This window comes from Athene noctua, chromosome 2 (assembly GCF_965140245.1).
Source record: "Athene noctua chromosome 2, bAthNoc1.hap1.1, whole genome shotgun sequence".
Taxonomy (NCBI): Eukaryota; Metazoa; Chordata; class Aves; order Strigiformes; family Strigidae; genus Athene; species Athene noctua.
Genome location: NC_134038.1, coordinates 67,311,652 through 67,327,370, shown reverse-complemented (window position 1 = coordinate 67,327,370; position 15,719 = coordinate 67,311,652). Strand labels below are relative to the sequence as shown.

General features: G+C 35.3%; 1 protein-coding gene across 3 annotated transcripts in view; it reads left to right on the top strand.

The window, feature by feature from the left end:
* The window catches only part of LOC141957593 (uncharacterized), a 26,530-nt gene extending 10,811 nt beyond the window's left edge, over window positions 1-15,719 (top strand). For 2 of the 3 annotated variants that reach the window (XM_074899354.1, XM_074899353.1), the window contains exons 10-18: window positions 649-691; window positions 1,854-1,973; window positions 2,779-2,920; window positions 5,035-5,080; window positions 5,406-5,465; window positions 7,605-7,712; window positions 9,329-9,425; window positions 10,391-10,591; window positions 13,719-13,926. In XM_074899354.1, the coding sequence (XP_074755455.1) occupies window positions 649-691; window positions 1,854-1,973; window positions 2,779-2,920; window positions 5,035-5,080; window positions 5,406-5,465; window positions 7,605-7,712; window positions 9,329-9,425; window positions 10,391-10,591; window positions 13,719-13,798 (897 nt within the window). In that variant the 3' untranslated portion in view covers window positions 13,799-13,926. Of the gene's footprint in view, window positions 1-648; window positions 692-1,853; window positions 1,974-2,778; window positions 2,921-5,034; window positions 5,081-5,405; window positions 5,466-7,604; window positions 7,713-9,328; window positions 9,426-10,390; window positions 10,592-13,718; window positions 13,927-14,872; window positions 14,952-15,481 lie in introns of those variants that run through there. The other variant, XR_012633128.1, reaches the window with a different exon arrangement.

The window sequence follows — 15,719 nt, the reverse complement described above, 5'->3', positions numbered from 1 at the left end:
TAGGCCCAAGGATGTGAGTCTGTACTGATCCCGCTCTTTTCCTGATTTAAAAAAGTATGGGAATATTGGAAGATCAAGTCATTCTTCTGGAGTGAATGCTCTAGAAGGGAGAGATTTCAGATAATCAAAGTAAATCTGCCTGCATATCCTCTATTTTTAACCTCTGCTTAAAAAGAAAACCAAAACTGACTATTGGCAATAACTTTTTATTTTGACTTAATTAATTCAAATTTATTGACTCAAGACTGTGTATTTTACTTGAGATTTATGTTCATGGATATAGAAATAATTAATTCCATCTATGTTTTACAGACTGTTTTGTTTTTCTAGGAACAGTTTCACTACATCCATAGCAAATCCATCCTTAATTTAAGGAACTTTTAAATAGAGCATGCATAACCCAGTTTAATTTTACTGCTATATTTTCTGAAATGAGCTATTTAATTTTTTTAGCTCTAACAAAAATTGTGGTAAAAAAAAATTAAGTGTCCAGGTAACTGACTTTTTGAATATCCGTTCAGGGATTTACACTTTTGTGTTTAACACTACTGGTCATATGCTTAAAAAAATAAGTATTTAACTCTAATGAAATACCTATGGAATCATTTCATTCACAAAATAGCTAACATAGATAGGTTTTATTTTTAGGTTGTTACAGATGCTCCGATAATGAGGAAGAGATGGCAAGAATGTAAGTGCGCTCAATGGGATGTAAATTGTACATTTCTAATTTGGGTAAACTCCCTTTGATCTAAATCAGCTTGATTTAAGGGCAAATTGAAAGACTTGGTCAGTAATTGTAGTGTGTGCATATGTTCTAAGCGGCATTTTATATAGTTTATAATGAAAATTTGATGGATGAACAAATTCTTCCATGGGCAACATAACTAGAGAGACCTGTTCTATATGACTTTGTTCTCTCTCCCTCTTTCCATCCCAGTCCCCCTTGCTTCCCAGGATCCTTTATCTGTGATTTCTTTTTATCTGGTTACTGCTGTAGCCTCTGCAGTGCCAACTACTCAAGAGCATTTTGGTGAGCTGGGCAAAAGGAGCAGGTTGGAGATCCATGTGTGTATTTAATTTGCGGCCCAGAAAGCCACACAGAATTCTTAAAGCGCAGTTGTAGCTCTTCTCTGTGGAAGAGAGCTTTTACTAGCCATTGACATTCACTAAATTGTAGGAACATGGTATCTGTGAGAACTCTCCACTCAGTTTAATCTTTCAAAACTTATTGTAGGGCAATGTCACCCAGATGGACAGACAGTACAATTGCCTGCCACTTTAGGTAATGGCTAAAAATTGCTGCGAGACCCTCGTTTTCAGACCTACACTGAAAATAAAGATTTGAATTGAAACTAATGTACTTAATTTTAATGTATATTAGTAGGTAAATGCTGTCTCAAAATAGCTCAGTAGAAGTAATGAGAATATTATTTCTATAATGATCTAGATTAGCAGTGTTATAGTCTGAAGAGGAAAGATATCCACTTTGAATCTAGGAAAGTGTTTTGAAATAAGTTGAATCCTATTCAAATTAAATTGCTTGACTGTAACCTATTGGTTAATGTGTCTGATTTTGCACGTGGCTATGTGGCATTCTATTTGTAATATTTACACCTTTAAAGAAATTTATGTATGTAATTATAACCATGTTATAAAATATATAACACTTTGTTATTCATTTGTAGTTCATATTTAATATGCTGTCACACAATAATGCTTATAAAATTATTCTTAATGTTTGTAACTAATAGTGCACAGAAACAGAGCTAGTTGAAATTGAAGTGCAGTTTTAGAACCCTCTTCTATCAAGATAATGTCCATTGTGCTACATTTCAAGCATGTTTGTTTAGATCCTGCTGCAGATGACAGCCCTTCAAAAGCTAAAGTTCAGCATGTGGATACATCACTTAGTAATGAAGAAAAATTGGATTGTAAAAATAAGGATGGAAAAATGCCAGACCTTATTCGAGGTAAGAGAAAAATTTTTTTTCATTAATTTTTTTTAAACTTTCACCAGTGCATGAATTATTTACTCCGTATGTGCCTGTTTATAGCTTCTGTAGTTATGTTCTGCTGCAGAAGGTGAATTCACACAGTGTATGGATGGTTTTGAGGTCTGTGGCAGCAGAAACAATAATCCCAGTGTTTGCAAAGAAAACTGTCCAGTTTTACTTAATGTCACTGGATACTTCAGAACAGAAACAAGACAAGATTCATAATTAGAAATTTTTACTGTGCGTATTTTTGGCAGAAGGGGCCCAGACTCTTTTTGGGCCTATAAGCTGTTCTTCAGTGTCACAAAAAAAAATGGTAACAGCTGTTTGTCATACTTTGTTTAGAGCACAAGAATAATAAAAAGGAAATAGATTGATTTTTTTTTTTAACATCATTGAAGGTATTTGGCTAATGCTTATTTTCTTGAAAACAAAACCAGAATTAAATATAAAAATTAGTGAACACTGTGTAACTGAAGAAACATCAGAAGTTGCTGCATGGTTTTAGACTTATTGTCAAAGGTGAGACTAGGGTTTTGTCTGAATGCATTATAATTATTCTCATTCAGAATATTTCTGATCAGAAAGATGAACTTTTGCTTCGTGGCTGAACCAAATCTTTGATTTTTAGATTTACCTTTTATTTTATTTCTTCACAAGACACCTTACTTACACCTTCAGGTTTTATTGATGTTATCTTTAAAAAAAATGTAAGCAAAGAATACTTTTAAATTAAAATATTGGAAAAGCATTACTAAATATACTGGTTTTATTGTTTTAGATGAAAAAAGTGTTCAAGAGGAGCAGGAAAAAAGTCAGAAAGAACAGGCAAAAACAGACGAGAAGGTTGAACCTAATAAGGCTATCGAAAGCAGCAAAGGCAACAAGACTGAAGAAGGCAGCAAAGACAACAAATCAGAAAAGTAAAACAAACAACAAAATCCACCCCCTCCCCAAACCAAAACTCTTAAAACTTACTCAAAGGAAAATGTTGTAGATGGTAACTATCTACAGTGGATTTGCATAGAGTATGCTGTGAGGAAGAAAGGCGTGCTGTAATACTAAAATGCTTGTCTTCTGAGATTGTGCTCAGCTGTAAACTTATCTCATAAACAGAAAACCTGGTGTATGTAAAGTGACCTCAGATTTTGCTTTAGATGCAACTAATTTTTATATTTAACTGTGTTATCCTTAAGGCATAATCCTCATGTATTACAAATTCAAAAAGCATGTTCCCTTGCAGTTCAAAAACCCTCTGTTATGGCTTCCTGTCAGATAATTAGGGTGATACAGGAACTGATTTTAGAAGGAAAAGATAATCAGTAAATAGCTGTAACAATTGGAGTTCATCTTTACAAAAGATTTCATAGAGGAACAATAAGTATTGTGTCTGGTTTTAAATGGTAAAACTGTGCTTGCTGTTTGTAAACATCTTTATTGTGAGTTTAGTTTGAACTATCAGCTGTTGTGTGAGGGGGTTATCTCCAACATCAGTCATCTTTGTGCAACATCAGGAACCACAGGAAAGCATTCAATAAGGGATATACATCCATCAACCCAAACATAAGGCTTTTGTTCCAACAGTTAGTTCTTTGGTTTTGCTCTAATGGCATTCTCTTGGAACATTTCTTAACATTAAACCAGTAGTGTCTGTCCAGATGTGGAGGGCTAACACCTTTTGCTTGTTTACTGTTACCCAGTAAAAGGAGAAATTTTCTTGTTCCTGACATATCTTTCTGTAGGACTGTTGCCTCTCTGTGGGGCAACCATTAAGAGAAGGATTAATTGAAACCAGATTCAAGTCCAGGTTTATGGATCTTTGTGTTAATTTGTCTGGCTTCCAAATAAGTGTAACAATTCTTAATCTGAAGAGTGAATTAGTTCATGAAAACATCAAAAATAGGGAGCTAAAAAACTCAGATATCCACATCTGGAAATGCTGCTGTCTATTTCTCTTTCTACCTGAATGTCTATTTCTGTTCTACCTGACTGTGCAGTCCTGTACTTTAAAGAACAGCATCCTTTGGAAAATCACTTAATGTTATTTTAATCCCATTGTTCAGATAGATCCTGGGTTAACTGAGCAGCCAGGTGTTAAAGTGAGAGACTGATTTGGAAGTTAGTTACTAAATTTGGACTTCAGCTTGTTCCTTTACTGTTTATTTTTGTGAGACTTCTGAGAGATGTGAGCTCGATATATAGTTTCTTAAAAGGAGTAAAATCAGATTAGCATTGATGGCAAGCAGTCAAATGATGTTTCCACTTAAAGATTCTGCAGTATTAGCCCGAGAATTTCTATTACTTCTTATTTCTTTGTAGTGAAGTTCTGTACAGACAATCATCTGAAGATGTAAATTATTTTGAGTTCATTAAAGGTATCATCTGCTTTTACTACACTTTTGATTCCTAAGAAAGATTTCAAGAAAAAGGAGGGATTAGGCTTGGCAGTCATATGGGTTTGGTTAATTGGAAAAAAAACCCACTCTCAGCCCAGGTTCCTGGGCTTGCAAGGGGATGGAATGCATCGATAGTAATTGTAGTTGCAGAACAGCACAAACGTGGGTTAGTAACTTTTAGCTATATGAATCTTTGTATGCCCAGTACCCCTGTGGCTACACCGTAAAATACTTCTCCTTTTTATAATTATTTTCTTTTTATACTTCTTTTTATATTTTTTGTAAAGCCAAGTTTGCGAAGTGCTGATAAAAATCGTACTGTAATTAGAGGCCTTGTCTTTCTGCAATGCATACAAAAAGCTTGCAGCTTTTACTACCAGTGTCAAACCTTTTTCTTAATTCTGTGTTTTAGAACTTACATACTAGCTAAACACACTAAAAAAACACCCTTATAAACAATTTTTACAATGATATCTGGAACTACTGGGATTTCTGGAAGGAAGTAACGTGATCTGTCAGAGTGTGTCAGAACCACTAGTAGCGTGTCAGGAATTTAAAGTGATTATCAGTTATTGACTGGCTATACATTGTTGATCAACCAACTGTATACTGGTTTATTTGTTTATTTATTCTATCTTAAGGTGTGAGACCAATAAACAATCGCAGGAGGAAAACGAGGAAGTTGAGGTGAGTATTTTTCTGCTGATGGGTTGGTTCAGTTTATAAATAGCTGGGGAAGTAATTGCTTTAATGTATGTTTGGCAATGGTGTTTGCTTTTGCTTATTAAAATTGATAATATTATTGACAATAAATTAGGCACAAGTTACGGAACAAAGCTATTAAGAACAAGGTATTCTACTTTGTCATGAAAACACATGTACACATTTCATACAAGCACATGCAATTTAATTAGAGAAAGAATCTTGAATAATGATAATAATGAATTTTTAATTTTAATTATAATTACTGCACATAATCTCTGGATTATTTTTTTTTTGCTATATTAAACAGCAAGAATTTACATCAAGTCCTGAAGAATTCTCTAGTCAAGAAGAACTGTTGGGTTATTTGGTGAGTGTTAAATCTTACATTGTAATGAAATTGTTGAAAAAAAAAAAAAAATCATAGAATTACTAAGTTTAAAATGTACCAAGTACCATGAAAGCCAAAATGTAGGCAGTCTGCTAATCTAACAACATATTTTGTCAGAAGGTGGGATTCAGAATAAAATGAATATTGTTGAATTTATAATATAGCTATTCATTCTAAAGTTTCTAGACAGGGTTTTTGCCAAAGTATTGGTTTACTGTCAGAGGAATGAGTTGCATTGAAAATTAATGTATTTTTCTCAGCTATAGCTTAACTCCACTCCTGAACTACGTGATTAAGTAAAATAACCTTCTAAAATTTGTTTTCCTTTCTTTTATAATTACTCCATCATTTTCAACTGTGGAATGTGGAAAGATGTAAGTCAATAATGGAAGGAAGCAGAATGAAGAAAAGTATCTGAAAGATGTAGAAAGGAAAGAAGCAATTTTTAAGAAATAAAATACAAGTTGTATACTTAAACAAACACACTCCCCCCCCCCCCCCCCAAGCCATAAACTAAAAACCCCTACCTATTCCATTTGTAAAGTAAGTGGCAGAACACCTGAGTTCTGTTCAGATGTTAGAAATGTGTTATGTACATATTTACAGCAGAGATACAATCAATGAGAGTGGAAAATTAGCAGCTTCCAGTTGTTAGATGTATTAACTTTTGTGGTCTTGCATGCAGAAATGGTGATTTTTATTAAAAGCATCAATGACAAACTGTATGAAAATCTTTACTGATAGTTGCTGTGACACAGCTACTGCATGGCAATTTAAGCACTATTGGCTATCATAAAATCTTTTTTCCGCTGTTTAATAGGGAATTATTAGGTGTAAAGATTGCGCCTTGCTAACAAAACTTGAATTTGTTTTGAGGCATCCTCTTGCTTAGTATGATTGTCCTCCAAGAACAAAAGAGGACTGCTGGGAATGTGATTGGAACAATGTTCTGGTTTGGAAAGAACTTTGAGAATTGTTTGTGTTGTTTAACACAATGTTGTCAAACAAAAATTGTCTGTTTGAGAATTGTTTAATATTAGCATCTACAGTAATTTTTTAAAAAACTGCATTATGTGTTTCTGTTGCTGGATTCAAAAGGTTTCATGTGTAGTAGAAAGTAATTTTACAAGTATTGTTTCAGGACTTGCTGTTTATATCATTGAATAATTCCAGTTGTTCAATAATCATCCATACTGTATACTTTTTTTAATTGCGAAAATTGATATGCTCAGATTTGTCATTAAAATAATTGTATTTGTTTTTTCAGCTGGTAGCAGAGATATCCTTGCCCAAGTTTAATCTTTTTTCCGCCTATTTGATAAGATCTTCTTTAAATTTAACTTGTGCAGACCAGGAGAGTAAATACTATTAGTGTTAAAAATATAACATAATCCCTGTTATGCTGTCACATATTATCTTCATGCTAGTTTTTAATTCCTTTTTTCCATTGTCTGGAGTGTTTAAAGGTGTCTGTTTCTAATGCAGAGGACTTTGCATTGTTAGGACAGACCTGCAGTTCTGTTACATTGTGCCCAGTGGAAGTGGTTTTGACAGAACTTCATTAGTATAGATGAGAGTATGATGCATGTAGCGTGCTCTGTGAGGGCTGTTGGCACTAGAACTTGCTCCCCTACCAGAGCTTCAGAGTAAGATTCCTTTTTCCTTAGGGTTTTGGGGAAGAAGAAGGTTAGTATAAGGCAAGGTGGCATATATTTTTAAATTCGGTAGTGTTCTGCTTTTTTGCTACTTTCTGGAGAAATGGGTTATGACTATATTGCCTCAGGGAAGTTGTACACATTCACATTTGTATGCAGGTACCTCAGAAAGAGATCAAAATACTTAAAGAAAAGCATTTTCCTGTATGTATTTCCAGGCATATTCTTGGGTTGTTTCTTTTCAAATGGCTATTTCAGGTAGCTGCATCTTCTTTCTGTTAGGATCTTCTTCCATTCCACCTCCCTACCCTCAATTAACTATTTGATTTGTAACTTCAGTCATGTCTGATAGAAGGATAAAGACATAAAAAAATGAGGTTCCTGCAGTTTTTGTTTATCTGTGGTGATGTTTTAATCTTTCAGAAGGAAAGTTTTTATGTTGTGTGTTTTGTTTTTTTCCTAGCAACGTTTTGAGATACTGAATGAAGATGATGCTTCATTTATCCTAAAAGTTACACAGACTCTTACAGATGCACTGGTGGAATATCGTCAACAGGCTGCATCAAACAAAGTAATGTGGCTTTTGTTTTGGCTTTGTTCTACAAATCTGTAGATTCCTGTGATTATGCATTTTTTTTTTTATTACAAATAGTTTAATTAAAGTTTTGCGGAGACTGTTTTACATTTTGCCCATTAAATACTTGAATTTTTGTAGTGATGATAGGATAAGCATAGTATTGCTGTTGAGTCTTAATATTTTCTGTTCAAGGTGCTTGCTTTTTTTTTTAATAGAAGCTAAAAATCATATTGTCTCTCTATTTTCCATGCTCTTCCTTACATTTAAGTTTTTCTGCTATTTTTGACCCTTTTCTAACTTAAGCTTTTCTCATCTCCGCTGACCTCCTTGACACTCTTTTCTATATCCCATTTTCATTGACATCAATTTGCTTTCTTATACAAGGTTTGGTCCTACTCTGGACTGTTCCCCTTGAGTTCTCTTTCTTCCTCCACTATTCCTCCACCCAGTTTTTCCCCTCTCTGCTATTACTTTTGACTGACTTGTCCTTACATAAGCATAGTATGGAGGTGTTGTTAAGTATTTCGAGGCTGCTGTGGTTCCCACCTGTGTTCCCTATATGTGCAGTTTACATTCCATTATACCATAATCTTCAGTTTCCACTCTTGGAATGACTTTTTGTTCATTGCCCTGTTGTCAACAGGGATGGCAGGAACTTTCCTCTTGTGGTGAACCATTCAATATCTTTGCCATAGGAAATACTTTATCCCTCCTAGCATTTCTTGCAGAACTGTCAGTGTTGAACAGACTTCTCATTCACCACAACAGCTACTCCTCCTACCACAGCTACTTAATTACTTTTTTAATTAAAGGGTGACCTTAAGTGGAAAATGCCAAATGAGGGTAAGTAACAGCCAACAAGCCTGAGAGAATCACAGAGGTGACACTTTAAGAAAAAAATGTTTTGTTTCTTCTTTTGTCTTTAACAGCCTGACTGAATTTAGGACTTAATTATAAAGTTTATCTTTGTTCCCCATATCCATATTCCCTCTATTGCTTGCTTTCTGCCCCAAAGGCAATAATTCTCCATGATAAATTCCATGCCTATAGTTGTCATTAATTACTTACTGCCTTTTTCTTCCTCATTAAGCTTACTTTCACGTTATTCCTGCTGGTTTTTCCATATAGGATTTTGTTGTTTTATTCATATGGTAAAAGGACAAAATCTGACATGTTGTAAAACAGTTAAGTTCTAACTGAAGTAACTTTTAACCTACTAGTTGTATAAAAATAAAATGTTTTCCCACATTAGGGGTTTTTAGTATTCTAAACTGTGATCTTTCAACTGGTAATTTTTAACTAAATCTTTTATTCTCAGTGTAAAGTGTTTCATTTTTAGACCTGACAGGTTGAGAATTGGGCTCTGTAAGTACCAATTCTTGGCCTAATACTATGCCTTTTCAGATGTAGAGAAATAATGTAAGCAGTGTATATATACATAGAAGTTCATTACCAGCTGCATGATTTTCAGAGAAATACTTGATTTTTCAGATTTGGTAGCAGAAATACTGGTCTTTTATTTGGTTTGTGATCATTAAAAATGTAGTAGTTCATCATTTCAAGAAGTCATCTTGATGAAACTCTGAATGCAACTTCTTTCAAACTCGTAGGACCTCTTAGATACTGAATATAATGGAGAAGCAGCATTGGAATATTCCACAGAACAGTCTGACCTGACTTCAGCAGATATTAGTGACTCTGATACTGGTAATACAGTTTTGCAGTCTTGAATGTGCTTTAATCTTAAAACCTTGCATAAATTTTAGTAAGCCTTTTTTTCCTGCTTCTCTAAAAGCAGAGTTTAAGAGTAGAATAAAGCCAGGATCAAGTACCGTAAGTTAATAGGTGGGGGGGCTGGGGTGTGTGTTCCATCCTCTACAGATGTTAGAAAGGGCAGACTATTAAAAAAACATGCATCCTACTTAACTGTAGGATTTGGGGAGAAATTGAATTAGTATCAACTCTGACTTTCCTCTGTTCCGAGGCAACTGTTTCTGGGTTTTTCTCCCCTGCCATCCTCCCTTTTCTTTCTCTTCTTGGTGGTGAAGAGGCTTAGTGCAGGTCGAGTCCAAACAAGATGTTAGTGGAAACAAAATTATATTTCATAGGATGGATAATTCTGTTTAATACCTGAATATTGCAGCTACTTGGCTTCAGTACTTCTGATTAATTCTTTCAAAGAATCTTTGATATTTTTTAGGTCACATCCTTCTTGATATAAACAAATTGTTATTTTTCTCAAGCATAGGAAGAATACAATCATATGCCTGGAGAAGCAAAATACCCAGAATACTAGCGAAGCTATTCTGTTTGATTTAATTTTTTTAGTGTTCGGTGTCAATTTTATTTTTTTCTAGGAAGTTTAGCTTTTGAAAACCTCCATTAATACAATGCTAATACCAAAATTTCAATGACTCACTTGGAATTTCTGGTTCCTTTTTGAAAGCATAATGGAAATAGCTTTCACCTACCTCCCCACCTGTGTTTCTCTAGGATTTTCTGTAAACAGAAAGCATTCCTGAATCTCAGTTGTATGAAAATGTAGCGAAGTCAGATGTGAACCTTACCAGCAGTGCTGCTGTGCCAGACTGGAAAGCCCTATTTAGAGAAATAAGTAATGAAGGCTCTTCAGAAACTTCTTTTACTGAAAAACAGTATTTCTCTTCTTAAAGACTATTCAAGCAGCCGATCAGCTAAGCAGTCCTTATCAGTAAATGAAGATGATGAACCCCAAAACTTTTCAAGTGGCTCTTCGGAAACAGCATATGAGAACAACATCACTACTGAATTTTTGAACAGTGTAAGAAATATGAACGTTGAGGAAGTTACTGCTACTCTACACAAAATAGCAGCAGCAAATCCAGCTTTCAGAGGTAACTCATGTGTATGTGCATGCACACATATATGAAAATATACATAACATAATTTTGTTAGCTCTGTCAAATATTAAGTACTATATGGGTCAAAGAACTTTGAGGTATTAAGGAGGGTTGAACAGACTTTTTTTTCCCCTTCTAACTTTTGCAGGATCCAGTTTAAAAATGGTAATTCAAAATGGCTGCCATCACATGAAATGTTAATTGCTGAATTTCTTTTAAAATTCTTTCTCATTTGTGCATAGTAACATTTACATGATGAAAGTAAACTAAAATCAAGCATATTATTAGTAAAAAAAAGCAGAAACTATCGCCTGTGATATAACTGGGAGAACAGTGGTTTTGGGAATCCAACAGCAAAGAAATTTGTATTTCTTGATTCCTGAAGGAACTGTACTTGCACAGTAATGAATCAGAGACAAGTAGTCTTTCTTTTTCTTACAAGTTTCTAATAAGTTTCAGCTACTAAACATTCTCATATCTTCAGCCAACTGCTACTCTTTCTTCAGAAGCTTCCTGAGTACATTTTTAAGCTTCTCAGAATGTGTTTAAGATCATCAGGGTAAAAAAAAAAACAAACAATAAAGACAAGTACATTGTAGAGAAGCTTAAGATATTCTTTATCTGAGTGCTCCCTGTGGAAGAAACTGGAGAGAGTGCAGTCCATGCCATAACCTCTCCTTGGGCCTGTGTGCACACAACTCAGCAGAGTATCTGTTTGGAATGGAAGTTCTGGAACAAATTGACAACATAAAAAACAAAGAAAGTAGTAAACCGTTATAACTATTCCATGAATATCAGCTGGTCTTAGGGACCTCCAGAACAAAATGGTTAAGTTACTGATGGTAGTGATTTCTCCCATAAAGCTTCCTTTGGAACCTGCAAATTTATGGGTGCAAACTTGGTTCTTTTATGCATATTTGTCTCTTTTTTTTAAAAGGTTTTGTTGTGTGTTGAACTCAACTGCTTGCTCACTGCCCACACCCCATCCCCCAGAGCTGGACAGGGAAGAGAATAACAAAAGAGAGGGGAAAAAAAAAAGTGAGAAAACTAGTGGGTCATGATAACAGTTTAGTAAGTGAAAGGCAAGAAAGGGTGGGGAGGAACAAATGATGCAAAGACAACTGCTCAGCACTTCCCACAAGCAGATTGATGCCCAGCCAGTCTCTGAGCAACAGCTGCCTTGGCAGCCAACCCCACCCCCTTGTGTCCCGTCCCCCCCCCAGTTTTTATTGCTGTGCATGATGTATGGAATATCCCTTTGGCCAGCTTGGATCATTTGTCCCAGTTTTGTCCCCTAGTGGTCTTTTTCCTATTCCCAACCTAATCACTGTGGGTGTGAAGAGTGGGAAGGAGATAAGGCCTTGATGCTGTGCAAGCACCCTTCAGCAAAAGCCAAAACACTGCTGTGTTATCAACATGGTTCTGGCCACAAATCCAAAACACAGCACCATACAGGCTGCTGTGAAGAAAGTTAACTCCATCCCAGCCAAAACCAGTGTAGGGTTCCAGGTGATCTTTGAAACTACCAACTTCTATTCTACTGTTTAGAAAAACAATGTAGAAATTAGTGGAGACTTGGAAAAACATGATCTGCTTAGAGTGGTTGGTGGGGAATTAATATAGCTTTTGTGATAAGAAAACCTTCCTTACAGACTTTCTGGAGTTGTTTGAAATGGGTCAGCAAAGGAGTCAGATAAAGATGATCTACTTCATCTAGTCTGTTTGGAATTCCGAGAAGCTTTTGATAGGTACTCTAATCAGAGGCTTTTAAGGGAACTGACTGGCTGTGGGAAAAGAGGGAAATTTTTTATCTTTAAATAATAAAGAGATAGCAAATGGGCAATTGCTTTTTACAGTGAAAAGATGTTCCAGTAGAGAACCGGCTATAGGCCTGTGCTATTTAGTATCTTCATCTTCAATTTTGTCAAATTTTGAAACAGTTAACAGTGTTAGTTGACTGATGAATTTCAAAAGCTTCTCATCAGATCAGTGGAAATACCAACTTATCAGTCAGAAGAGTATGTTGAATACAAGGAATTAAAGAAGGAATGAAAATAAAGATGGGAGTCATCATTTTGATTTTGCATAAACTCATGCTTTGCATGTATCTGGCATAGGGCATGCAGTTCTGTTTCCCTTATTTCAGATAAAGGACTTTATTACTGCAAAAGGTTTAGAGAAGGCAACAAAAATATGGGAGTATCTTCCATATAAGAAGCAATAGAAAGCTAGGACTCTTTGGCCTGGAAAAGAGATGACTGAGATACTGTAACAGAGATTTGTAAAGTCATGAGTGGATGGAGATGACAGACAGGATTCTATTATTTTCTATCTCTTTTGATCCATAAACTTGGAGTAGTGTGGGAGTCCAACTTCAAAATGGACAAGAAGAGATGGTTCTTCATGCAGTAGTAGATGGATGATCTATGGAAATCCTGGCAAAAGGCTACAGTGGATACAAAAAATATTACATGTGTCTTTGTTCTGTGGGCCAGACTGGATAAGTTTTTGGAGGAAGACTACTGAAAAATTTGCTGTATCAGACTTGGAAAGTTTCCTGAGCTGAAGATGATCTGAGATGGGGAGAGCATAGTATTCCCACACCCCACCAAGCATCAGGCACACTTGCCCTGCTCTTACTCTTCCCTTAACATTTGGCTATGGGTGCTGAATGTTTATTATTAACCACTTAAGCAGTCCCTGTGTTTCTTCTACCTCTCCTCTCCCCCTCCTAAAGTCATGGGCATTAGTTTCACCAAAGCAACGTGGCCTTCTTGCTTGTGTTCAGAAGATGACACTTTGACTTACTGTTACAGTGATAAAATCAAGTACTTCTGGTCATGCTTTCCTGATTATCAGCTGCAGATTTTTCAAGGTTGGAGACAGAGTAGAGGGGCAAGACAGACCCTTTAACTGAATGAGTACAGCTGATCATAGAAATACAGTTACAGTTTTCAGGCACATTCTGATTGTTAACAGTTAGGGTGTTCTTCATTTAATAATAAAGGATCCAAACTCATGTCAGCATCTCAGTGTTTCATTATAACTTGTGCTTTTAAATGTATTTTATCATAAACCCACTTGTTTTCTGTTTTTGTTTGTTTGTTTGCCTTTAACTAAGGAATTGATATTCCAAATGTTATAAGGATCCTGACTGAAAGTGGAACTCTGAGAAGACCAAGCAATGGCAGCACACAGTGACATGGTAGTTAATATAGCGGTGTTTACCTTCTGTAAGTTTGTTGTTTTACTTAATATGAACTCAGTGTAACTGATTTTGCTATGTTCAAATTTTGTACAGTGTTATTTTAATTAAATGAATAACTTTGTTTTGAGGTTCTTGTTATTTATTTCTCCATGTAGCTGAAATTTCTGTGTTGTGGAAAGGTAGTAAAGCTCATGTTCTTTCTTTCCATGTTAAAACACACTTTTAAAACAGGTAACTGTTGTTTTTCTTAGTATCATTAAATACCATACATTGACAGATCTTTTCTTATTGTTGGTTCTTTTACAAAGAGTTATCAGCAGAATGAACTACTGCAGTCAGCAGTACAAATTCATCCTACAACAAATACTCCGAAGTTATTCCCAGTGGCCGCTTGGCCTGACTCAAAAGCTTTTGTAATCAAAAATCCTCTCCTGTATAAGGATTACTAATAGGTCTCCGCATATTTTTTAAAATAAAGATTAAAAATAGTAATAAAAAGTCAGTGCTGTCAGTCCTTAGTTCTGCGTTGAGAAGTGCCTGGATTGTAGCCAATTTAGGGAGCCCTCACAATTGAAAGCTTTAGCAAAGTCAACAGAGGTTGGCCATGCTTGCAAATTCAGGGTTATGTCCCAAGAGATCTCACCAGACTATGGTTAAGAGGCACTGATGTGCTAGCGGAAGTATCATTTGCCTTCTCTTATCTCACCAGTATGAGAATGAAATGAAAGCTGGTTTATACTGTCTGTCAGTTCAGGCTCTTTTAATGTGAACTTTTTCCCAACTAAAGCAGTAGTGTGTTTGACTGAACGTAAAGGTCTATATATTAATGATTACTACTTTTGTAGCATGATGAAAGATGTTTTGGATGGTTACAAATTAGTGTGCTTGGGGGAAAAAAAAAATTAAATTGTGTAATTAAAATTTGCTTCCTGCTTGTGATGTTGGGTAGCATTCAGTGGTTCTAATTAAAGCTCTTCAGCTTTGCAGCCAAATGCTGGTATAATATAGACATGCCGGGGCCAGATGGTAAATGAACCTTTTAATGTTAACTTACATTTTTTTTTGAGATCTGAATGGAATTGAGAATCCTCATCCTGATGGTTTCACATCTTCATATCATGGAATGCAAGATGCCATAAAAATAAGGTAACAAAGAAAGTAGCAACAAAATTGGTTAGTTTTGTTCTATTAACAGACACAGGAATAAAAAGTTCACTGACAATTAAAGAAATTAAAACACAAAATGCTGCTTTAAAGAAATTGTGAAGAATTTCTGGAATGCCTCTAAATATGTTTTTGTCAGAAGCAGAGATAGAACCAGAGCTGTTACAGCTCATTTACTCTGTAACAGGGACAATGTTAATACCTACTTACATGGAGATGAGCTTGATCAGTAAAAACATCTTTTAGTTGATAGGAAATTCTGAATTCTGTTCCCGTAATACAGAAAATAATAATAGAAACAGGTTTTTTTGGTTTGTTGTTAAAGTGCAGAACATTCTATTAATTAAAATAATAAAATCAGAGTGTTCAGCTGTTGGAAATCACCATCTCTGGGACAATTTCTTTTTCCTCTTACTGTGGAATCATTCCTAGTGGAAATAAAGTTAAAATTAAGTTGAAATTTCTTGGATTTGAGGTTGGTTTTTTTTTTTTTTTTTTTTTATTGGATGCAGGAGAAGCATGCCAAAAATGGAAAGACCTCTGAATCTATAGCACACTGATATAAAATGGTTTGAATGGTATGCTGCGGAGGGCTGCTGCTGCTTCTCGAAGACAGCTGAGAAAACTGAACTGCGCAAAAATCATAAAGTGCATGCTTCTGGAAATGTTTACTGAGAACATAGTCTATTCAGTTGTATTTTCCCCTTAGGGTGTTTTTTGTTTCTGGTGCAAATAGATGCTGCAAAAGAA